Source organism: Thunnus albacares, chromosome 22, assembly GCF_914725855.1.
Source record: "Thunnus albacares chromosome 22, fThuAlb1.1, whole genome shotgun sequence".
NCBI lineage: Eukaryota > Metazoa > Chordata > Actinopteri > Scombriformes > Scombridae > Thunnus > Thunnus albacares.
The window spans coordinates 26745871-26770740 of NC_058127.1; the positions used below are offsets into that span (position 1 = coordinate 26745871).

Below are 24870 nucleotides of genomic sequence, written 5' to 3' on the forward strand. Positions count from 1 at the left end.
TCTTTCATGACTTTTCAAATGGTTTATTTAATTGGTTGATATTAGTAACAAGTAGGTGTAACATATTGCCAGAGTTATAGTGGAATAAAAGAGAAAGCAGAGTTAGGTTTCACTATTACACTTCAAGCAATGAAGACTGTCCAACATTCAGTTGTCAGAAGGACACAGAGTTCAACACTCGTAAGCTACAGTTACTGTGTATACAGTATGAAGAGAAAAGCATGCATCAAAGTGTCTATAAGAACAGTATTCTGTGTAAGTGTGTACGTGTTGTATGTGGACAGCCTTGCAAAGCCAGCCCTCAAACATCTTGTGTCTTTGCTTCTGGGTTTCAAAATGGAAAATAAAACATATTCATGCATTCAAATGTGTTTCTGAATCCAAAAGTGAGGTTGACAGATTTGGCTGGCTTTGCAGGACTCTGTGACAGGCACTGGAGAGGACAGTCCGAGAGGCGACGTGTTTGACAGAAGTGGTCAGTGTCATGTGACCGCCTCCACACAGGCTCTGTTCAGAGGAGAAGACCTCAGGCAGACACACTTCGGATAATACAACACACAGTTTGGAGACCAGGTAGGTATTTTACAAAGCCAGCTAACACAATATTCCAGTTTGTAGTTAAGGATAGGAACCAGGCTTGCAATGGCACTTTTTTATGTTGCTATGGTAACAAATAACAAATTCATAACAACACCTGTTACAAACTGGGGACGTGGGGTTTGAAAGCTTACCTGGGAGTTTATGTTGCATTCACATCATATGTGACGGATGGTAGATTTCCATATTAAAGACTTGCGAGCATTCATGTTCTCAAGACAGTTGTATGATTACAGAGTTGTTTGTGTAGAGCTACAACAATTAATCGATTAGTTGCCCACTATTAAATTAATCACCAACTAGTTTGATAATCGATTAATCATTATTACGACTTCAATGTTGACATGAACGCTATTCACAAGTCAGAACCTCAAAACTTTGACATGACGTGAACACAACATTTCCAGGCAAGGAGGGTCTGATAAAAGCTGCCATGGAGTTGCATTATGGGAAATGTAGGATCCAGAGTTTTTGTAGCTTGATCCCTACCGTGGACAAACAGTCAGCATATCTCAGCCTTTGCTGCTTCGATTCAGACCACTGTATTTTTTTTTTTATCAGTCTCTGACAATTCCCCCAAGTTTATGGAAGTGCAATACCAAATTTTAAGTCAGAATTAACAGTATATCTTTATTCTGATGCCTTAAACCTTAACTACAAAGCAACATTCTGCTGACTGACACACAGAACCATGTGTTTGTGTTTTTGAAAGGCAAGACTTTACAAGAAATGACAGCGTGGCCGATGATTATGATTTAGTCATGTCAGCAGTCACTCAGTTAGCCCAAGGCTTGCTTTCATCTAAGGCTGTCACTTTTTATTAGTTTGCATGTCTGATCCACTGCATGACCTTGCTGTCCTGTCAGTAAACTAGGCTAATGCAAACTAACAGGCTGTGCTAAATGAATCATTATGACCCCAAACTATCTGAGTAATGTGAGAAAGCTTTTTGGATTCAACACCACAGATGGAAAAACGATGGATAAAAGTAAGGCTGTTTGCTAGCTTGTCACTCGGTGAGGCAGTGGAGACACTGCGAGAGGGACACGTTTGAGTTCATTCAAACAAAGCTTGTTAGTTAGAATTTGTTAAAACTGTAAAAACTACTTTTAAAAGCATATATGGATTTGCTGGCAGCTTATGTGCTGACATGTTCTGTTGGTGTAATGTAGAATGCTCCTAGAAGCACCTTTTTATATACTGTATATAATTATAAATTGTCAACAGTTGTCAAGTCTAAATATGTGTCTTTAGCCAGGTTGATCCAGTGATTTCCATCTAACATACAACTAGGGACGGCTGCTTTCCTTTTTTTTTTTTGCCATGCTGTTGTAGCTTTTAAACAGTGCTTGTGAAATGGCAAACCTGGACTTTGTAAAGAGTGAGCTGAAATCTCACTTTACGCCTCAATTATTTCAGCATGCTTTGTAAAATGCCTCCTCTTCAGACCAGTAGTGACACCACTACTGCTACTTTGGACCTTTCTTGCTCTGGCACTGTGTACACCTTCCAACTGTCTTCTCTACAATGGTCTGACCTTGACAGCACACCAGGCCGTCTGTCTCAAGCCCTACAAGAGAATACCCCACCAGAGTCCAAAAACCTGACCATTTACAGGTATTTAAAGCAGTATCAACATCCACAGTGCCAGTAATAACTGAGTCATTCACACATGTATTTAAGTGAGGATTGTTCAAGATCAGATGTGACAAGTGTCGTTCATTACACATTATTTGTGAGATATCAGGTGCAATTTATTGCAGAACAAATCTGCACTTTCCTTTCGTGGACGTAAAAATGTCCCTCTCTACGTCTTCACACACTCTACTCTTCCCTCTAATCCATCAAGTCCTAATCCAACCATCACAGCTAATTCAAACGTTCACATCAGACTGCAGGGACATTTTAGTTACAGGTTAAAGCACAGAATCCTTCATTATCGTTTCAAAACCGTTTTGCTTTAGTGCATCACTTATAAACAGATAATTCAATCCCAATACATAAAGGCAAAGTCAATCTCAATCAATGCTACATCTTTGGTGAATTTTAATTTTTGCTACAAGCTAGAGGTTTTTGCAATAGCAGATATCTAAGATATGCAATACATTCATTAACAGACAGGTTTGTTATTTTGTGTTTTGTGTGAAGTTCAGCTTTCAGCAGCCTGAGCTTGATGTAACACCCGCACCTCTCAGTCCCCTGGGTGCTTTACCCCCACCCTCCTACCATTCTACTAAGTTAACCACCCAGAGGATGCGAAAGTCGTGGCTGTTGCTCGTGCTCAGGTGCAGCTACGGGGGTGTTCAATGAATACTGCAGCGTGTCCCTGTGGGGGCTGAGCAGGGTATAAGGCAAAGAGAGAAGCACCATTTGAATACACAGCTGACTGGACAGAGGTGGTCGTCCATGCGTGACTTACAAAGTGTGCTGATCAGTTTAACAGCTTGCTACTCCAACTACTCATTGTCTCTGAACACTAACAGACACTAATCAGGTTCAAAAAGCAGCTCAAAAACCACACTGGATCGCTTTAAGTTCTTGAAATGTTCTCAGCTGCCAAGACTACAGCATTGACCACAGATCTCTCAGGGTCTGGTGCACAAAGGTTCCGTTAGACTGGTGTGCTGAGTTAGGCTGATCTCAATTGTTGCTCTTAAATTCAAAATGTATACATCTACATATCTACATTGGGTGTCTGCGTACATGTTGTGCTCCACACAGTTGGCTCGCTTGTAGGTGCGTACGGTCCTTAATCAAATGAACAGCAACAAGGGAAAGACTTTACAAATGCAGTTCTGCTGTTGCTACACTCTTCACTAAAATTTATGATGGTTAAACCTCTATTGAGCTAAGCACCTTTCTAGGGTTATGGTTAGGGTTAGGATTAGGGTTAGGGTTAGGGTTAGGGTTAGGGTTAGGGTTAGGAAGAACTCATAGTGGATTTGTCTTGCTTAAGATTGTCAAGAACCAGCTGGCTTAATGAACATACTGTACATGTTTGTCTGTAGTTTATTTGCCACAAACAAAGCTTATATTTGTGCAACCAGCCTCTGAGCACAGTGTTGTATAAAGAACAGTGACAAGCAGCTTGGAGTGTTCAGGGACTTTGAGAGAAGGAGCGACACAAAGGAATTGTGGGTAGAAACGGCTGCTTTTCCAAGGCAACATGGAGGAGACCAGGGTGTGGCATTCAGTAGGACTGTGCTGCATCCATCAGATATGTAACACACTTGTTTTATAGGCCTTCAGTGCAGCTCTGTCTAACACTATTTACAGCTCATACAACACATACTGCTTCACTATCTGACATGTTTAAGGACATGATGTAACTCCCTCAGTCAAAACCTGAAATCCTTCACACATTCACTTCTATCGGACACTATTCAGATCATGTGCAATGCATGATGGTAGCTGGTTACCAATCATCGCTTATGCCACGTTCATGTCATGTGTGTGTTGTTTTCTTCTTCTTCAGGTTTTAAAAAATATGTAAGCTAGGTGGTTCAAAAGCATGTTCAAAGTGACTGGCTGGAAGGTGCAAGCTGAAATGACTATCCTGACAAGAGTGGTCTCTTCCAGGATGACAATGCCCCCATCCATAGTGCACGAGGGGTTACTCAATGGTTTGATGAGCATGAAAATGATGTGAGCAGTCACCAGATTTCAACCCAGTTGAACACCTATGGCAGAATTTGGACCGATGTGTTAGACAGCGCTCTCCACCACCATCATCAAAACCAAATGAGGGAATATCTTTTGGAAGAATGGTGTTCATCCCTCCAGAAGAGTTCCAGAGACTTGTAGAATCAAGGTGCACTGAAGCTGTCCTGGTGGTACGTGGTGGCCCAACACCTTATACACTGTATATAGCTTGTGTATTTAACCCTCACACGACCAATTCTGCAATCACACAGCTTTAAGGTGTCTCATAATGTGAACACTCAGTGTCACCTTCCACACATAACATGAATGTGGTCTTATCCAGTATCTTATGCTGTGAAATAATTTAAGCCCCACTATACAGGCTTTTAAATACTAAAGATTGTTCTATAAAATGACGAGACAGACTAAATACAGTAATAAATACAGTATCAGACTGTTTAGTAAACAGTGAATGATTTCAGACGCAACCAAGGTCTCCCAAATAAAAGCTTTCTCGCTTAGGAACAAATGAGATTCCAGGAGTCTTTAGGAAAAACATTGGCAATACAGAACAAACTCACTCACCAGGAAGCAGTATCTAGCTACAAAAAGTTAAGCTGAGTTATTAGGAAAAGTCAGTTGGGTACAAAGTGTAAAAAGAGCAGGCTAGAGTGTAAACACACACACACACACACACTAAAGAGTATAGTCTAATGCTAAGAGTACAAACACAGAACTGCTCACAGTAATATGTACAACCATCACAACTGTCCAAAAACGCTCGTCACGATACTTCAACATCCTATCGCTATCTAACTTCATCTACACAGCTAAAGCAGACTTCTATTTTTTTTGAAATGCATATTATTGTAATCAGTATCATCTCTGTGGCAGTGCCGACTCCTCTTCCACTTCATACGTCTGTCATTGATGCTCTGACGTCGCATCAATACCGCCACTCCATTAAAACTTCAACCCTTGTATTTTTATTCCTGTGGCAGCTAATTTGAACTCTACCAAGCTACAGGGAGAGGACAAAATAAAACATAGTAAAGACCTCAGTATGCTGCAAACGAAGCTGACAAGACTTTTTGTGAGTACAAACAACTGCGACACCATGAAGGCCTCCGACTAACTGGAAGGTTTGTTCCATATTTGTGTAAAACTACAAAGACGACCTAAAGACAGAGCTCCTGGGAGGGAGATCAGGGAGGCAGTGTGATGCAGTCAGAAGGAGGCGTGACAGCAAGCTTTTCATTCTGCCTTCAAGTGTAGCCAATCAGAACAAGTATATATACTTGCCTTTAAAAACAGTCTAGTGTGTTTGAAGCATAATGAGGTCTTAACATCATCAAAAACGTGAAAGCCCCTGTCTAGGATTAGAGCATTCTAATATCTAAGAAGACACAGAATAATGCTACATGTAGGAGCTTTAAATAAGCACATCACAAAAGCAATATCTATTACAGAACTATTATACTAAATCTTTATGTCCCACTGTTGTATGTCAAAATTCATATTACAGGACTGTAAAAAACTGGACAAACTTTTAATAATTTCACTGATTCCGAACCAAAAACATTTCAGAAATAAATTGGTTTTACTGACTAGTTTTAGATAACTGAGTTCACATGTTTATATTTAATAACATTATCATTGAATTATATAATATAATATCTTATCCCTAGTTTTGTACTGGTAATTAGAGGAGGAGTAATGAAGTTTTTGACCACAGTGTTGCTATGGAGAAATCTGAATGTTTTTTAGGACTAAAGGAAACACATCATGTATTTGGTGAGAAAAACTAACAAGAAAATTCCACAAACTTTAATTTGTTGTCTTTATCAATTTCTTCTTGAGGCTTCCAAAAATGCTTGGGAGTTGATAGCTGTCTGGCGCAGAGCTATTTTTATACATATCCCAGTCTTCCCAGTAGAATTTCTCACTACATGTAAATTCAAAGTGGCCACTGTGGGAGAAAGGATCAATTTGGAGTTGTTCCAAAAAACATGGCACCTCAAAATTAAGACATAAATAACCAAACAATATAAGCTAGCATATTACTTTCTTCAACAAAAGTCACATTTCACATATTTTCTGCCTTATCCATGAGCCACATCACAGCCTGATTCTTCCAAACAAAGTGCTGTGGTTTTCTCTTTTTCAAATACTTCACCACTGAAGAAGAAGATCCCTTTCAAATGAATTGAGAAAGAAGAGCACACACTGCATTTTTAAGCTTAAACTGCAGAGGAACTGATTTAGCTAGCATCATTTTTTTTTTTTTTTTGCTACATCAAGTGTGGTGAGTCCTTGTTTATGATTCATATTTGGTGCTACAGTGAAGACCCTGAACTGTGAGTGTTACAGGGCTGAACTTTACCAGGAGGAGTCTGGTAGATTAATGACTGTTCTCACTACAGTTGTTTTACCATCACCACTTTGGAAAACCAAGCTTCTCCAGGCTTCCTTCATTTGTGTCATTAAAGGCTAGTTGAAAAAACATTTCATATTAGGCTATTTACACTATAAAAAGTCACAGGTTGTAAGTAGACAGAAAAATTTTGACGCCTTAATTTTCCCCCACTGCAAAAAGATCCCAATCTGAATAAGGCAACTTTGTACATTAAGATAGACAATAAGAGGAGGGTTGAGATGGAGAAGCATGTAGCGACTAATGATGTAACTGTCACATGATGTAAACAGCAGTTACCTGTCGTAACTTTGGTTCTATGAGTGTGTACCTTTGTCTACTAGTGGATAACTAACTAATAGTAAAAACGTATCAGAGGACAAAGCAGGTACTAAATGTAATGAAGCCTGTTGTCACTGATCACTGATTGTTAATAGATAACACTCATAATAATAGAGTCAACTGAAAACGGAATAAAATGTCACATTTTGTAGGAATAAGGGAAACTTATGACATTAGTTGATATTAGTATCGTTACATGCAGTAACTCCAGTTGTATGTGCCTCACCCTCAGTTTAACATGTTACTTTTCTTATCAGTAAGTGGCTACTGTAATGTCAGATTATTACATTATCTGCATTTTATCACATTTCACAAGTGATAACATAATCAGTGGCTACAAGACTTTGAATAGAAATCTATTCAAAGTAGAAATCTATTAGGAATATTGTCAAATGTTCTTCATTTACTCTGTTTTTTTTTTTTGTTTTTTTTTTTTGTTTTCTTATTTCCGTCATTGTGCATCAACAAACAAACCGATGTGATGTGATGTGTCAAAGCGGGAAAACTGAGAACTGGTGCATTCCAGTTAAAGTCAGGAAATTCCTGATTACACTTCACATCTTCAACTCATATTAAAAACCACCATGAAAAAAAAAACACACTGGGCATGTGTCAAGGTTCTCACTGGTGCCCAGGGACTCAGATATTCTCCAAAAGCTTCCTTATCCTCCCTCTGATTCACTGGACGTTCAGCTCCCTAAACATGTTCCACAATGTACAGTAAAAAACAAAATTCACTTACATACAAGAAGCTAATCTGTTGCCTTTTTTTGTTTGCCAGTATTCCACCTTCGCTGTGTGAGGAGCTCAGCAAAAGGCTACGACTGAAGCTCCAGCTCACAGAGGAGAACTCACACGCTGAAGGCTGCTAACTGTAAACAGACGCTGTTAGTTTTGTTTAAACTACTATATACACATACATTTGGCAAGGTTCAATACACTGCCATGTTTACAGCAGAGGATAAAAAAAAATGGTGTTCACATTCAGCGTAGAAGAACAATTCCCAGCTTCTACAGCACAGAGCTGCAGGAGCTGCAGGATCAACAAGGACATGCTACACAACAGACAGTCTATCCTGTAGCATGGTGTGTGTGTGTGTGTGTGTGTGTGTGTGTATGTGTGTGTGTGTTTGTTTATGTGTGTGTATGTGTGTGTGTGTGTGTGTTACACAGCATTCTCTGCAGTGGGAGGTTCAGCACTGGGTGGCTCCAGGAGAGTCTGTTGGACTGCAGAGGCAAAGAAACAAACAGATGATGGTTGATACACAGGTCATCTCTACTAACAGACGGTCATTTAGAAAGCAGTTAAGAGTAAAGATAATCATTTCAAGTTTCACCAATTTTCACCGAAAATATACAGATTCTCTCAGACAGATCAGAATGTTCCTACACTAGTAGAAGGTGAAGAGAAAACACTGACGCGCTGCTGATTGTGCTCAGCTAGGGTTCATCCAGTGAAGAAACAGACATTACTGAATATCTGTACTGCAAAGGATGCTTTGTTTTTATATGTATATATGATTCACATTAGATTCTACTTTTGCAGTCCATTAATCTAAATTTCATATTTTACTTTTTTTTAAAAAAATAAATGCAAATACATTTCCAGTTTATAAAAACTAAATCAAATAAAGCTTAGCAGGTGTGAAGCTCTGGGTTTTTACTTGAGGACAGGATTTGTGTGACCTGGAAAGAGGTTTAATATTATACTTAAAGTCCAACTCCACGCAAAATTTTATTTTTCTTCTTGTTCCTTGAGTTGGATGTTTGAGCTTCACTGTGCAGAATTATAAATGTAACAGAGTTTGTTTTCACATTCATCTGCTGAAAAAGTGGAAAGTTTCCCTGTGCTCGTTAAAAATGTGATTTTTAAGGAGCGGGGCCTATGAGCGTGATTTGTGACATCACAAATGGTTGAAATCGTGGTCCGGTATTCAGTTTACACAAGTGTGATGTGGAAGCTTGAAGACTCTAGTGAAATACACTGAGAATGGACTTCACAGTGAATTAGGAGACATCTGTTAACTGTGTCCAGCAGTTTAACTTTCAAAGTAAAATATATTTACATATTCATAGATTCTGGAATTTTTAATGAGGGAGAAGGAGTAGATGCCATTTGAAGGATTTTAACATGGTAATTATACTTTTTTGTTCCAATCAGAGTATTTTTATATGTCCTAATACATGTCTGGAGGGGATCTTTAATCATTTGTTCTTGTTTTTATTAATCCCCCAACTTTATGGAAGTGCACTACTACTGCACAGTGGTAATAGATGAGACTAGAAAAGACATGTGAACAGATGTGAGCAGAGTGCAGCAGAGTGGAGTTTACCTTGGGGTTCTGTAGCCACCACAGCCTCAGGGTTCTCAGCTTTCACCATGTCAGCGTTCAGACTCTCTGTCAACACAGGAACAGACTTAGTGAGCATCAACAGATACAGTTGTCAGTGGTCCACTTCCTCTGCTATCAGCCAATAATCATTAGCTTCTTTTGTTTTTTGGAAGGTTTCCATTATCCAGAGAGGTTTAAGAGAAGCATGTAACACCAGAAACAGATTCATATCTCATGTTCTGTTGTGGCTGTTGTTGCTCATGGTTTTATTAACAGGCCCTATTTGCTGCTGCTGTTATAGGGCATACAGTAGTAGTTGGATAATTCCTTCTTACTTTAAACTGCATGAATGCTACTAACTCTGAAGCTGGAAGCTTCTATAATAGAAATAATAATATAGTGCACTTTTTATATAGCATTTTCTTAACAGTTTGTAAAAAAGATATCTGCTTGATTTGACTCATTTAGATGACTGAAGGTTCATTTAAGCTTCAGACAAACTTGAATACATTTTTGCACTGAAGGAGGACTGTAAATTTTGTTCGTTACATTCTCCATCACTCTTCTAATGGTCAGTATGAACAGGAGGAGTGATTACAGCAAGAAAAACAGGTTTCACTGTTCATTTGGGCTCCTGACTGTTGTTTTAAGACACACTTGGAAAATTGTGAACCCGTCCTTTAAACTTACATAAAGGCTTGTAAACAGCATGGTTTCAGTGTTGTCAGTTATAGCTGGCAGCAGTAGTCACACATTGAGGGACTGACTCCTCTAAAACACATGACTTACGTTGTATACCGAAGCACAGCTTCTTCTTCTGGTAGGAGATATAGCTGCTGATTGCACCCACCAGCGCCATGGCAACAGCACTAACAATCCCTGCAATGGTTCCCACCTCTGCTGTGGTCTCTGGAAACACACACACACAGAGATATACTGTAAGCTCAGGCAGCCTGACAAACATGTATTTATGAACACACACTACAGACAGACACACAACACCCACCATTGTTGTCATCATATTGATTAATCAGATCACTGTCACCACTGGGACGTCCACCTGTGGAACACAGAATAACAGCCATGTTCACAGCTGTCTGGACTGTTGCTCTCTGTACTGACAGGGTTATATAAACCAGACATTACCTTTGCCTTTGTCGGGTTTGTAGGTGTCGTCTTTCCCAACGTCAATCAGATCACTGTCGGAAAATCCACCTGAGAATCGTGACAGAGATGATCACCTCACTGAAGATAAAGAGTGAAACCACTGAATGGTAAACTGTAACTTAAAGGTGCAGGAAGAACAAAATCCTGAATTTGAGCTTGTTTTGTCATTCATGAGGTTGCTTTAAAACACACAGTTACAAAGCGCCGCACAGACACATACACATGCAAAATTGTAACAGATGGATGAATGAAATAGACAAACATGACACGTGTGTGTGAGAGACTCTTAAGACCTCTTCAAACAAGGAATATGAAGGGTTAGAGTTAGAGTTTATCATTCAGACATTGGTGACTTTTCTTACATTAATGTTCCTTACAGCTTCATTCAGACATGACAGGACATTTACAGAAAGAGTCAAAGCTCATGTGATGTTGGCTCAGAGAGAGAAGGTGAGTTAATAATGTGATGATAGTGAGGAAGAAGACTTCTTTGTTCTCAGGCTGCATCAATGATGGATTTTATTTTGCTGCTGAAGTAATTAATGACCATCATGAGTGCGAGGAGCGCTCTCCATCACTCCTCACAGTGAATCCACTGATACATTCTCACATCACTTTCATCATTTAACATTATTAGAGCAAATGATGCTGCCAGTCCCACATACACAAGTATTAAATAAGTTAAGTTGATACTCTCATTTAATTCCTATTTGCTCACATGATGTACTGTATGTAAAGCATAGTTGGCATGAATGAAAGTTGATAACATAGAGAGGGTGTGCTGCTCTGATTATATTACTGTGCTTGTTAAATAGTTTTTACAGACTGATCTGAGAAGATTGATTTCCTCAAAGCCTCAAAGTTGGCTCTGTCACACTGTTTCCTGCTTTATTAAACCAATTTTGTGAAGTGATGATGATAAAGATATAAAATTTATCAGTGATGTTAAAGGTGAAAAAAGATGCACATTTCTCAACCCTGCTCTACCTGTATTTTCTGATTTTCTTATTATTTTTGCTTTGTTCAGGACATTTCTGGGTGTCATCCTTTGGGCAGCGGATGTGTAGCCAGCAGCCAATAACAGCACGCAGGAGGTGTGAGGTCGGGACTTGCAGCGTAGCGACCAGGTTACATCGCTGTCTCTGTCCTCTGCTCCGCTCTGCTCTCTGTCTCTGTGTCATGGACGTATAAAGAGCAGCAGGTCTGTGTGTCTGCTTGACTGAGCTACACACACGCAGAGCAGAGAGGCTACAGCTGACAGGATGAAGCTCTGTATGCACATGTGGGTGGTGCAGGGTGTGGGTGTGTTTATTTGTTACTTTAGAACATAACCGCTGTGAAACAATCAGAAATTTTATTTATCTGATTAACTGCTTTGTCCTCACCACCGCCGCTCGTTCTCTTCATTCACTCTCTAGCTCGCTTGATCTCTCTCTCTATCTCTCTCGAAGTCTAACTTTACTTTAAACGAAGAGAAATGTCCTCCCCTCATCCCAGTAACGTAACGTCTTTGTACTCCCTCGTGCTACAATGCAACATGTAATGTAAACATAGTCTCTTCCTCTTTGTTTCATCTGATTTTGCAGGGAATTTGACATTTAGAATAACTGTATAGAAATAGCCAAGCTTCTCACTGATGGTCTTGTTTCATTATGTAGGTCATATAGAGGCATCAGATGCATAATGAGACTGTTTCATAACCAGTTCAAAGTTCCTTTTAGTTGCTTTAAATTGCTATTTGGTGTTTAGTGTAACTGTGTTTAGTGCACCTGTATATCATCATGTTTCTAAATTAAGTTTTCTGTACCTTTAACATTTAAACTGGTTTACAATGAATAATTTATACTCACTATATATGACAATATATTTAAAGGTTGGATCATTCATACAGCTTATTATATGATGAATCAGAGTAAATATAGTTATTAATAAAAAATATATAATACAAGATCACCTACCCACAAATAAGGGATTATCAAACAGAAAAATGGGTGAAATATGCATTTTAGGATTTTAGAAACATATTTGAAACGTTCTTTTCAGCAGTTACAAGCTATGCAAAACTAACACAGGAAGCAGAGGACAGTGATAGACTGTCAGTTGGAGGAGGGGGGAAGGGGGGTGTCTGGGGGCAGCAGATGGAAACAATGAGCTCCCTCTCATGAAGAGAAAAGACTTGGAGGGATGTTCTTCAGTTTTCTTGTGTCGCTGCAGAACAGAGGACTTATTGAATCAGACTATGTGTTGGAGATCATGAAACTGTCTTTCCATTAAGTAAAAAGAAGGATGAACTATTCTGGGGGGCGACAGTCCAGATGGAGACGCTACAAAATGTGAAATTCACTGGAATGTGAGAGCATCTCAGGAGAATCTCACATCTGACATCTGCAACCTGATGGGAAAAGTCCATCATTCAGATGTTTTGTTTGTTAACGTTTTTCCTCATATTTTTCTTCAGTTAGGTTTGAGCTCATTTGAGCCCGTAAAACAATCTCAGGCTGTAAATCCTCTGATCCGTTACCCTCTTTAAACATTACACAAGTTATTTTATCGGACAGACAGCTGACCTGTGGTTCAATTTTTCTTTTTATATATTATTTAAAATGTATAATTTTGTTTTGGATCATTTTATAATCCAAATATATATGATGACAGGAGAGTGTCATATCTAACATTTTTTTATTCTTTGATTTTGCTATGAAGTGAAAATACCGTCTACCTCTAACTACCTCAGCACAATGGTCCAATAATCCACTATTTGTCACAATCCTGTCACTGTCCTGTCATTTCTGTCTTTGGTGCGTTGTTCTTGTGGTCCCTGGCCTCCTGTGCTCTTTCACCAGCCTGCTTCTCCCTCCACACCTGCCCTGCTCCTAGTGTTTCCCCCAGCCAATCAGCTCCTTGCCTGTTCTCCTGTGTAGTCACCTGTTCCCTATTCCCTCATTAGTTCAGTTTGTATTTATGTATTTACTGCATTTGGGTCCACCTGCTCTGCTCCTTGTAGCATTTGGTCACTTTCTCTCTGAGAGTAAGATGTTCAGATTGATTTCACTCTCATGTCTGTATGTTCAGTATGAAGGTGGATGTGGTTAGCCTAGCTTAGCATGAAGACTGGAAGCAGTGGAAAACAGCTAGCCTGGCTCTGTCCAAAGTTGAAAAATACATGTACCAACACCTCTAAAGCTCTCTGATTAATGTGTTGTTTCATCTGTACACAAACAGAAATGTAAAAATGACAGTTTGTGGTATTAGGGAGTAGTGACTTCCCACAATGCTGCACAGAAATGCAAGGCAGATGGATACTAGAACTGTTGTTTGTCAAGAAATAGTTCACTCTTAGAAAGAAAGCTAATTAGTTTCCCAAAATAATGAATTAGTCCTTTTAAAATGATGAGAATGAATTGTGGGACAGATATTTACAAATTGTGGTGCAACATGTTAATCCTGCTGGTATTTTTTTTACTCTAAATGTGAGGATGAAATGTTTCTGATTACACTTTCTAATAATGTATGATTAAATACATTGTGTCAATAATCCCCAGTGACTGCAAAAATACACCCTAGAAATAGTTTTTAATCTGAAAATATGTTTAGTACTTTTTAAAGGATGTATGTGAGAGAGGTGCAGAGCTTGAATGGCAACGGAGTGATGGAGGCAGCATGTAAAATGAACAAGGGAGGGAAAAAGAAAGAGTGCTCAGTGCAGATGAGTCTATAGATGTAGTGTGCAGTATACAGTACTTCTAATGGAGAGAGGTATCATACTAGCACTGGTACCAAACAAAATTTTAAAGGAGACATATTCTGCTTTTTGTGGTTTTCTGTTATTTATCGACTGTTATGATGCCGGATGTCAAACATGGTCACTTCACTTACGTTTTTTTCCAACTTGACAATGAGCTGACATCGGCTCGTTGCGCATGCCCATAAACAGCCATCTGTTCCATAGCCTTTGTTGCTAAGGTTGTTGCTAAGGTTTTTCCATGTGTTGTTTGCGTTGTCCACACTCATATTTCGGATCTGACTGTGGCTCCAATATGCACAGAAGAAGTAGTGAAATCTTGCTACTGTAGTTTGTTTCATGGTTTGTTCCCAAGCTGCTATGCAGCTTCCAGGAGCTAACCAATCAGAGCAGACTGGGCTCATCAGGAAGAAGGTTTTAAAGAGACAGGAGCTAAAATGGGCTGTTTCAGACAGAGGCTGAACTGAGGGGCTGCGTTAAGGGCCAGTATAAGATAAATAAGGAGTTTGTAACTATAAATCATGCAAAGATATTTCAGTAGAGCCAGAACCTGGGAATGTGCAGAATATGTCCCCTATAAAATAACCATTTATATATACTCTATGCCACCAATAAATCATAAATCATGACATACTATTTATCAAAGCCACTATGTGTAGAACTTATGTAATTAAAGCATCTAATTTTTAGATTATTTGGATATTTTTGATCTGCACTGCGGTATTTAAATTCTACCACTAGGGGGCACCCAATTCAGAAATGTTTAAATCCTACACATTGTGGCTTTAATCCCACATGTTTGTATTCATTATTAAGTCATTGGATTTAATAGATACTGGTGATTTAAAGTGTTACCAAACTATCAGCTTCAAATGCTAAACCTATGGAAGACACTCCCACCCACCTCCCTGCCCCTTGTTCTTATCCTTGCCACCAATGTCATTGTTGGGGTCCAAGGCATCAGCCAGGTCAAACTCATCAGCAGCTGTAAGGGTCAAAAGATCAGTGACACATGTTACAGCAAAATAAAGGCAAAAGCAGGAGTAAAACTACTTATACTGTAAACTGAAAATAACAACTGAAAAACCTAACCACACTACAAATCAACCAATTTAATCAAAAGTCAAAATGTGATTGCACTGTGAAATGTTTTCATGTGATTGTCTTTATCTATTTTACTGCACAGGACTGTGTGGACATTTGTGCCCACATATACTGGATATTTTATATACTCTTTTATCAGAAAAGAGCTGGTACTTAACAGAGCTGTGAGCTGTACCCATACACTAATAGCTCATATGGTAAATTCAGTATAATGTACATTTCCACAACATGTACTCCATCAGTACAACAACAGAGTCATGTCATACTCACCACTCTGCTGCTCTGTTTCTCTTTATAATACCTGTTTACCATCACTTATGAATTCCCATTGCTTCTGCTTTGCTGATTTTTCAGTCGTTAAGCTACCGTCAATAAAAGTGCACACTCCCTGCAGATATTTCACATTAAAAGCCTACCAGGAAATGTCTTATTTCCATTAGAACCACTGCATCTGTGCAGTAAGTGTTGAGTGTCATGTCAGATGCATTTTTCAGTTGTCTGTCTCTGGCCTATCTGATGGAACAGCTTCTATTTTAATCAATACAGGTGTCTACATGAGCTGTGGAACAACTTGCTGGAGCTAAACAACTAATAATAAAAACGGCTAAGTGGAACTGACTGAGATTAATTAGTGAGTGAGAACCATGACCCAACCCTGGTATCAATATTTGGGAGTTTAACTAAATCCAATATCAATATATTGGCCAATAGTAATTTTCTTTTTTTTACATAAACACATAACATAAACAAACAATCTTCATATGTATCACTTGAATTAGTTTTTTTAAAGAACTGTGACTAAGACACATACGAGGGTGGACATTTTACAATGTAAAAATCAACATGTCAGCATTCGTCTGGTGGACAAACTATATAATGAAGACATGTTTGTCAATGACCTCAAACATACTGTTTGGCATTTCTGTACTGCAATTTCTTGTTATATATGCACTGATACCAATAAACCCTAACCCTAACCCTACCCCTAACACTAACCTAACCCAATAAATCTTTGATAAGCCAATATCGGTTGATATATCAGCCTACCTCTGCATTAAGACAAATAAAAATTGTGACCTGATAATAAAGACAGAGAAGAAGACAGAGGATCAGTTATTACAACTCAACTCAAATGGCTCGACTGACTGACTGACATTGCCATCCATAAGTACTCTTAGCATAGTGGTGAGTATGACATGAATAAGTGCTGATCATGAATGTAGTAAGACTACAGGTAAACAAAACAGCAAATTAAAAAAAGAAGCAGAAATGGGAGATTAGAAATAAAGGGGGGGGGTTGCATTTTCTCACCTGGCTTTGGTTTGGGCTTGACTGGGGCCTTGGTGCCTGTGGGGAGCTTAGGCACAACCTTGGGTGGAGCTTTGGTGGTGGTGGTGGTGGTGGGGCTATCATCTTTAAAGAAGTCTTCAAGATCAAGCTCTGCAGAGAACATTGAGTACAGTCATTATCATAATCATCCACTGACATCAGCAACATCATTACAGGTTACCTCATGCTGCATTTTTACCAAACTCAAATTAAACTCTTTTTTTTTCATTACTGTTTTCTGTTGGTTTCCTGTGTCATTATGCCGTGCACCAACAACAGCAAACATCAGATTCATTTATTAGACAATGAACTTAACTTCAGCCTGTCACTGTCCCTACTTAAACTCATGTTGTATTATATGATATTATAGAATTAAATATTCATTATGTCAGTAGCTGCTGTGTAGGTCTTACCTCGTCCTGGTCCACCTGCTGGTGCTGCTGGCTTTGGGGAGGGGGTCACTGCTGTGAGGGTGAGAGATGAATTATTGTCAAGTTTTAGCTCCTTAACTAAAAATCATATATACTTCACATTTCTAAATGCATGCTTCACATTTCTAGGTTTTTAGATGTATTTTCTTAATGTTCAGCTACTTTATAAATAAACATGTCCTGACAGCGCTGATGGAGTTCAAAATCAAACAATTCCACCGTATAAACCTGAATCTGTGAGTAACAGCTGATCTGTGTAGATGTTATGCAGATCACAGAACTACTGTCAGATCCTGACCGATTCAGTGTAATGAAATTACCACTGCCGTGCCGCGTACATAAATACACACAACCTCTTCCTCAGTTTAGAGACGCACTTATGGTTTCAGCTGCTGTGTGATGCTGCAGCCAGCTGTGACACACAGCCAGTTGTGACACAGATCCAGCTTTGGGGCAACAAACAGAACATCAGTATTGATGTTTCTGTGAAATCCCGGATACGTTCGGTGACACCTGAATAACATTGTTGTAAGATTCAGACATTAATCTAACATGTTTCAGAGCTGCCTGAGTCACATTAATAGCTGTAGTCTATTTTGATGGATAATTCAGTAGATTATGTTATAGATGCAAAATACTAGAGAAGCAAAGTACATGAAAGTTGGTTTGTGATTTATGTGCACACCTCTGCTAATTAAAGATGGAATTTGAGGCTTTTGTATTCTCTGCAGTTTTCATTATGGACCAATGTCTGTGCTGAAACAGCTCTGTTCACTCAAACAGATGCAAAACAAGGGCAAATTGCATTCAGCTGTAAAACTTTATGGGTGTGTTTGCACCAACACAAAATCTTTTGTGAATAAGACCTTAAAGCAGGTGCAAATGCTGCGCAATTCACGGTGCTATTAGCGGGCACAATCCATTCTTTGTGGATCTGGCCCTAAATGTATTGTTTTTGGCTAAAACCATGCACTAAAGCGGGAGAAGCAGGTACACCTCTCAGTCAAGGGCAGCTGTAGAGAGCATGTCACTGAGGCTAAACCTCTAGAGGTCACCCTTGATGGGCAACTATCATGGCAGAATCACATAGACAAAATAATTGGAAAAATGGGGAAAAGAGTATCTATTTTAAGAAGATGCTCCTCTTTCCTTACACCAAGTACCACCTTGCAGGTTATACAAGCCTTGGTATTGTCTCATCTTGACTACTGCTCAGCAATCTGGTCAGGTGCAGCAAATAAAGAGCTGTACAAGCTGCAGTTAGTGCAGAATAGAGCAGCACATCTTGAATGAGAGAAAATATAGACCGAATGCATGCTGATCTTGCCTGGCTGACAGTGGAAGACAGATGAATATGTATGTATATATGTATGCATGTGTAAATAAGTATGTGTGTGTATATGTGTGTGTGTGTATGTACATACAGTATATATGTATAAATATATGGAGAGATGCATAGACAGAGAGTTTTACATGGTTTTTCAATGTTTATACTGTTTTAATTGGGGTGGGGGGGGCAGGGTTAGTGCTGTAATTGCATTTATGTATGCATGCATGTGAAAGCATGTGTATAAATTTATGTTCTTAGCTTGGACCCGGGGAAGAGAAGCTGTTGACTAATGGGGATCCAAATTAACAATAAACTCCAAATGAGTTCAGTTTGCGGAGGAAGTTTTGTCTTTGATGGCACTTTTTTATTAGAATCTTAGTGTTTTCTTGAAATGATAGTTTGTTGAAAAAAAAAAAGAGATTTAGCTCTTGTAATTATGAGATAATGTTCTTGAAATTATAATACAAATCTTTTAATAATGAACTTTTCTGGATGCAAATCGAGAGCTTGGCATGTAAAGGAAGAAGTTTCCTCAATCTGTCCAGCGCTGTAGCTGCTGTACCTCTGAAGATTGAGGTAGTGTCCTTTCCTTATTTTTTCAGGGGAATTTACATTCTACAATTTAAAAAAGGTAACGCCAGCAATTTTTTTTTTTAGGATTATTTCTTTTAGGTAATCACAAAAATAAAGGATTCTGTATTTTTCCATCAGAATGTGATTCTGGCAGCAACACATGGGCATATTATGCCTTTATTATAGCAACAGTAGAGATGACAGGGAGAGAGAGAGAGATAGGGGGCGACATGCAACTAAGGAAAGTCCAGCAAACACATGGAAAAAAAATGCAAACTACACACATCAAGGACCTCCACATTTAAACAGTTGAGTGGTGTTCCATTGTACTTACATGATTTACTGTCATCTTTATCACCATCCAGAGCATCCGCCAGGTCGAAGTCCTGAGACAGGACTACATTCCAGACAGGACAGACAGAGGAAGCAGGCGTTACATTGAATCTGACACCTTCAACACAAACTGTCTTTAAGTCGTTGATTAAAACTTGATTCATTTAGTAGAGATATGACCATTCAGTAATCAGCATTTCAGGCCCTGCTGGTCTTACACAGACACAAAAACCCCTGGGCCCCGGGGCCACACTGTGCCAAGAGAGAGCTAATCCTCTCTGTTTGTTCTCTGCACTCCAGGCCACAGATCATTTACCAGGACTGACACAAAAGCAGAGACAAACAAAAACTGGAGAACCTCATTGGCTGCCACAGATAAACACATGGTGAGTGTGTGTGTGTGTGTGTGTGTGTGTGTGTGGTCGATTGTTGACTATATGAATGTTTGAGCATGCAGAGGAAACCTTCACATTCTGATTACATGTCTACTCTCACCTCTGTCTACAAATCACTATACACAGAAAAAATATCAGAATATATAATAATACAAATCATTATAATGAAATAAAGTTCAATTTAAAATCACACGGTGTGAATGAAACAAGGAAAAACCAAACACAAACAAATTTAGAAAATGAAAGGGTAAACAATAAAAGTCATACATCGTTATACATTTATATATGTCACTTTTTCTAATAATAACTTTTGGTTGAAGTTGGTTTCCTGCACATAAACTACTGAACATGTATGTATGTACTGGCCTAAAGTACTGTATTACCTATAGCTTTCTAATTATTATTTATTGTAAAGTTATTACTTCTTATTGTTTAACTTGTTTAACTATCTAATCCTGATTTATGATGTGTTTTTACTGATTTCTTCCTTTATTCTGACTCTAATCTTTTGTGTCTCTTTTTGTATTCTGTTTCTTGTATTGCTGTAACACCTCATTTCCCCTCTAGAGATCAATAAAGTCTAATCTTATAACTCCAGTCTTCTTGCATTGGTTTTCCTGTTCATGCCAGGCCAGATTAAAAGATGGGTTCATAAACAACAGTCAGGAGCCATGATGAACATTGAAACATGTGTTTCTTGCTGTAATCATTCCTCCTGTTCATACTGACCATTAGAAGATCCCTTCATAATGACCTTACAATGGAAGTGATGGAGGACAAAATCCACAGTCCTCCTTCTGTGCAAAAATGTGTTTAAAAGTTTTTTTATGAGTCAAATCAAGTAGATATCTTTCAACGTTACAGTCTTTTTAGTGCCAAAGTCCCTCTTTTTGTTACTATACTTCCACCACAGCTCAACAGGGAAACACTGTCCGAGGAAACACAAAGAGGGAATTTGATGCTAAAAAGACTGTAACTGTGTCAGATATCCACTTGATATGACTAACTCAGACTGATGAAGCTGAATATAAGCTTCACATCAACTTTTAAATGAGTGTGTGGACACACTGTGGATTTTGGCCTCCATCACTTAGAAAACCTCTTTCACTGTTCATATGGACACCTGACTGTTATTTTAAGACATGCTTGAAAATTGTCCTTTAATATTAGTGTCTATCCTTTAAGGATATTTTGTCGTTGTTGCCTTCATTCAGTGTCTGACAGTACAGACAGACAAGAAACTTTTGGGTGGGGGGGGGTCCCCAGCACGAATTGAACAATATGAGATTGGAGTTGGTGTGTAATTACATGATACTGTATGAGCCTGAAGGCATCAGTATGCATCAGTATGCTTGTTAGATCTTCTAACAGCATCTGAAACCTCTTTTCTGATGGCAGAATTGGTGGTGATGGTGATGGTGGGAGGGGTGGGGGGGGGGGGCGACTCATAGTGAAACCACTATAAAGTTTCACTATGAGTCATTTTGCAAACCAAATAGAGCCTATTTCAGTTTCAAATAATTGTTACAGTAGTTGCAGCGCTACAAGAAATGTGGCAATACACCAACAGAGGCAGTGAAGAAGGCTACTAGCAAGTAAACCTGAAAAACTCAGGATTAACATGTATAAATATTGACTGGATTTGTTCCACCAAACTTAAAAGTCTATGTTCCATCAATTTCTTGATGATGCCTCCTCATTATTCAAAGAACTGAGGCAAAATCCTATGAGAATAAATCCTAGTGTAACTCATCTGTCTGGAATAAACTCCCAGCTGCCATTAGTGAAGCTCTACAATCCTTCAATCTAGATTTACACATAATCCTCTGATGTGAATGTAAGTCAGGCTTAGCTAGGTTTAGTTTCAGTGTGCTCTTAGTTACAGTAAGCTCCACTTTTGTTCCTTAAAGGATGGAGCAGCGTGCGGCATTCAGGGACCTCTGTTATAGCTATTTTTACCATGGATCCTGTTACGAGATCATCCAACACATACCAGAGATCACCTCCCCTGTCTCATTTTAAATGTTCAAATGACAATTTGGACCTCACTGTCTGCTAGTCCTTGTTGACGAAAATCACTCAAGTCCTTGTTCAAAGTTTGCTGTGGTGGAAGTGATTTAATAGCATTCCGGAAATGCGGTGAGCTTACTGACACAGAACTGATCTGATACAATAGACTGACCCAGAGCAGAAGGGATGGAAACACTTTATACCGTAAGATCAAACAATTGGTAACCAAAAGGTAGGGAGGTAAGGAGGTAGGGTTAGGGTTAGGGTTAGGGTTAGGGTTGCATACAGGATCAAGGCAGCATAGTAAGAGGGGGGGGGGACTCTCAGGTAGGTGAAATCAAGAGGGCAAAAACAAGGGGGGGGGGGGGGAGTGCTGCATTCAGACAGGATCAAATAGGTCAAATCATCAGGGGTCAAAGGCAGGAAAGACACAGTTGGCATCTTGTTGATGATGAAGGGGTTGTTCCCACACATCACTTGATTATCAAGTCTCTACCCAAATGTGTATTTTATTCTTCATCCTCCATGCTGCCCCACCCACCTACAGCCCAGAGATGGTGGGATGCCTTCACCTTAACCACACCAACCTTTACCTCACCCTACAGCTGCAATTATTCTATTCATCATTTAGTTGCCAACTATTAAATTAATCACCAACTACTTTGATAATTGATTAATCATCATTAGTCATTTTTTTATGAAAAAAAAAAAAAATTCTCCAGCTTCTTCAGTGTGAATATTTCCTGGTTTCTTTAGTCTTCTATGACAGAATATCTTTGGGTTGTGGACAAAACAAAACATTTAAGGACATCATCTTGGACACTGATGAACATTTTTCACAATTTTCTGACATTTTATGGACCAATCAACCAATTGGTTAATGGAGAAAATAATCGACAGATTAATCGATGATGAAAGTAATCATTAGTTGCAGCCTTACCTCACCCCAACTAACTATAAATGTAACCATTTTCAATGTTTTACTAAAACTATCTAAACATAGGTATTTTCAATCTTAGGCGTAAACCCAACCTCCAGGTTTGGCTCCTGCTCATAACCCTGCTTATAATACATTCACATCATTTGCATCGCATGTACATAATCTGCATCACATTGCATTTAATAGCAGACTGCTGGCTGACATCATTTTTTTTTCAATCTATGACTGCAGTTTTTTAGTCGTTCCATCATTTCAACTCATACATCATCGTGCACTTCTGAAAGAGAGAAATAATAAAAAAATAGAACGCTTGTCTGGATGGTGTAATGTCAGGTGGAGACCACGGACGTCTGAGGACAGGTGATGCAGTATCACCTCAACTTCATATTCATCATCAGTGTGTGTGACGTTATCATTTTCAGCATGGCATGTGGAATAGTGATCCAGACAGATAGGTTACTGTGGGTGGTGCCATGCACATCACTGATCTATAATACCAATGATATCTAAAATAACCTGCTGTGACTACCTCCACAGACATGATGTAATAATCTGTTACTGAATCTATTACAGCTGCTAGTATCTGTTAGAACTGCATCAGTACTAATACCTAGATAGAGTACATGGAGCCATGCTGTACTAACTGATCAAATATAGGACACATGGATTATATATCAATTTACTGAAAGAAAGGATGATTCATCAGTGGGTGTGTCTCTTTAACGTGTGTGCCTGTGGGCCGGTGGGCCGGTGGACCGTTACTCGGCCTTGAATCAAAGTGCGGCACAAAAGGCAGAACATGTGGACATTGCTGAGGTGAGCAGGACAAAGCCTTAACTTACCTTCCAGCGGGAGCAGCAGCGCCAGCAGAGCACACACAAACCACAGAGAGCGTTCAGCCATGACTCCGGTGTTCACACACACACAAACACAGTGTCCGAAGCGAGAATACAGCGGTTAATAAACGGCCCGTCACCGTTAGAAGAAGCGTCTGCAGCCTGCCGTTCACCCCGTCTGTCTGTTGGAAAACCGCAGTCTAGGCGTTCACTATGGCATTCGGTGACACTCCCACACACACACATATACACTTCCTGCCGCACCTTTCAAAATAAATCCATCTACTCGCTAGCGAGCTGTTGTCTCCAAACATAAAAGTGAAGAGTTAGCAGCACTGACTGAGTCCCGACAACAGTTTAATACAACTGTGTGCCTCTCTTGTATTAGCAGTATGCTATTTAGCATTGTGCTAACATGGAGCTAACTGAGTTTCACTTCTCTGTCTCACAATGACATTACCTCATTGGGAGGCATGCAGTGTGTTGGACAAGACTGACATGCATCCTAATCATTTTGGATTTAGCCTACACGTGACCGGATTTATTTACTACAGTGGCCCCAGGGACAAAAGTGAGCTGCTGGGCCCCTGTTCAGCCCAGCTGTTCCTCCCAAAAGGTGAAGAATCGTTTTTTTTTTACATAAAGTAGTAAAAATGCTCTTTTACAAGTAAGAGTCCTGCATGCAGACAGATGGACTTTGTTATAGATTAAATTATTGGACTATTGTTGCTAATGCATTAATGGATAGGTTCACAATTGTGCCACACGTGTGTCTTAACACAACAGTCAGGTGTCCATATGAACAGTGAAAGAGGTTTTCCTCACTGTAATCATTCCTCCTGTTCATATTCAAAGATCCCTTTCAAATGTGCTTTCAATGTAAGTGATGGGGGACAAAATCCACAGTGTGTCCACACAGTTATTTTGTGCAAAATTGCATTTAAAAGTTGATGTGAAGCTTATATGACTCTTCATCAGTCTGAGTTAGTCATATCAAGTGGATATCTGACACATTTACAGTCTTTTTAGCATCAGATTCCCTCTTTGTGTTTCCTCAGACAGTGTTTCCCTGTTGAGCTGTTGTGAAAGTATAGTAACAAAAAGAGGGACTTTGGCACTAAAAAGACTGTAATGTTGAAAAACATCAGAAAAAAACATACACATGCGTCAGTAAAATTCAAATCACCTCAATGGCTGATTTTAGAAGACGTGAAATCAATGTACTGTATGTGGAGACACAAATGTCTGATGAATGTAATAGTACTGCATATCTGTGAACATTTGTTGGATTTTCCTCTTTATCTCTCCATTATCATTATCTAATCAAGACGTAAAAAAGCATCAAACTGGCTA

The 24870-nt window shown here is 39.2% G+C and overlaps 1 protein-coding gene across 1 annotated transcript; it reads right to left on the reverse strand.

Annotated features, from left to right (window-relative positions):
• Nucleotides 1–7: 7 nt before the first annotated feature.
• cd99l2 (CD99 molecule-like 2) lies at nt 8–24138 on the reverse strand. Its single transcript, XM_044341838.1, has 10 exons — nt 23524–24138; nt 19338–19400; nt 17083–17133; nt 16652–16780; nt 15141–15221; nt 10474–10542; nt 10334–10387; nt 10117–10236; nt 9328–9393; nt 8–8221 (listed from the first exon to the last, which is right to left on the reverse strand). Exons 1-10 carry the CDS (start codon nt 23582–23584, stop codon nt 8160–8162), a joined length of 756 nt encoding a protein of 251 aa, XP_044197773.1. The 5' UTR covers nt 23585–24138; the 3' UTR covers nt 8–8159.
• Nucleotides 24139–24870: the final 732 nt, after the last annotated feature.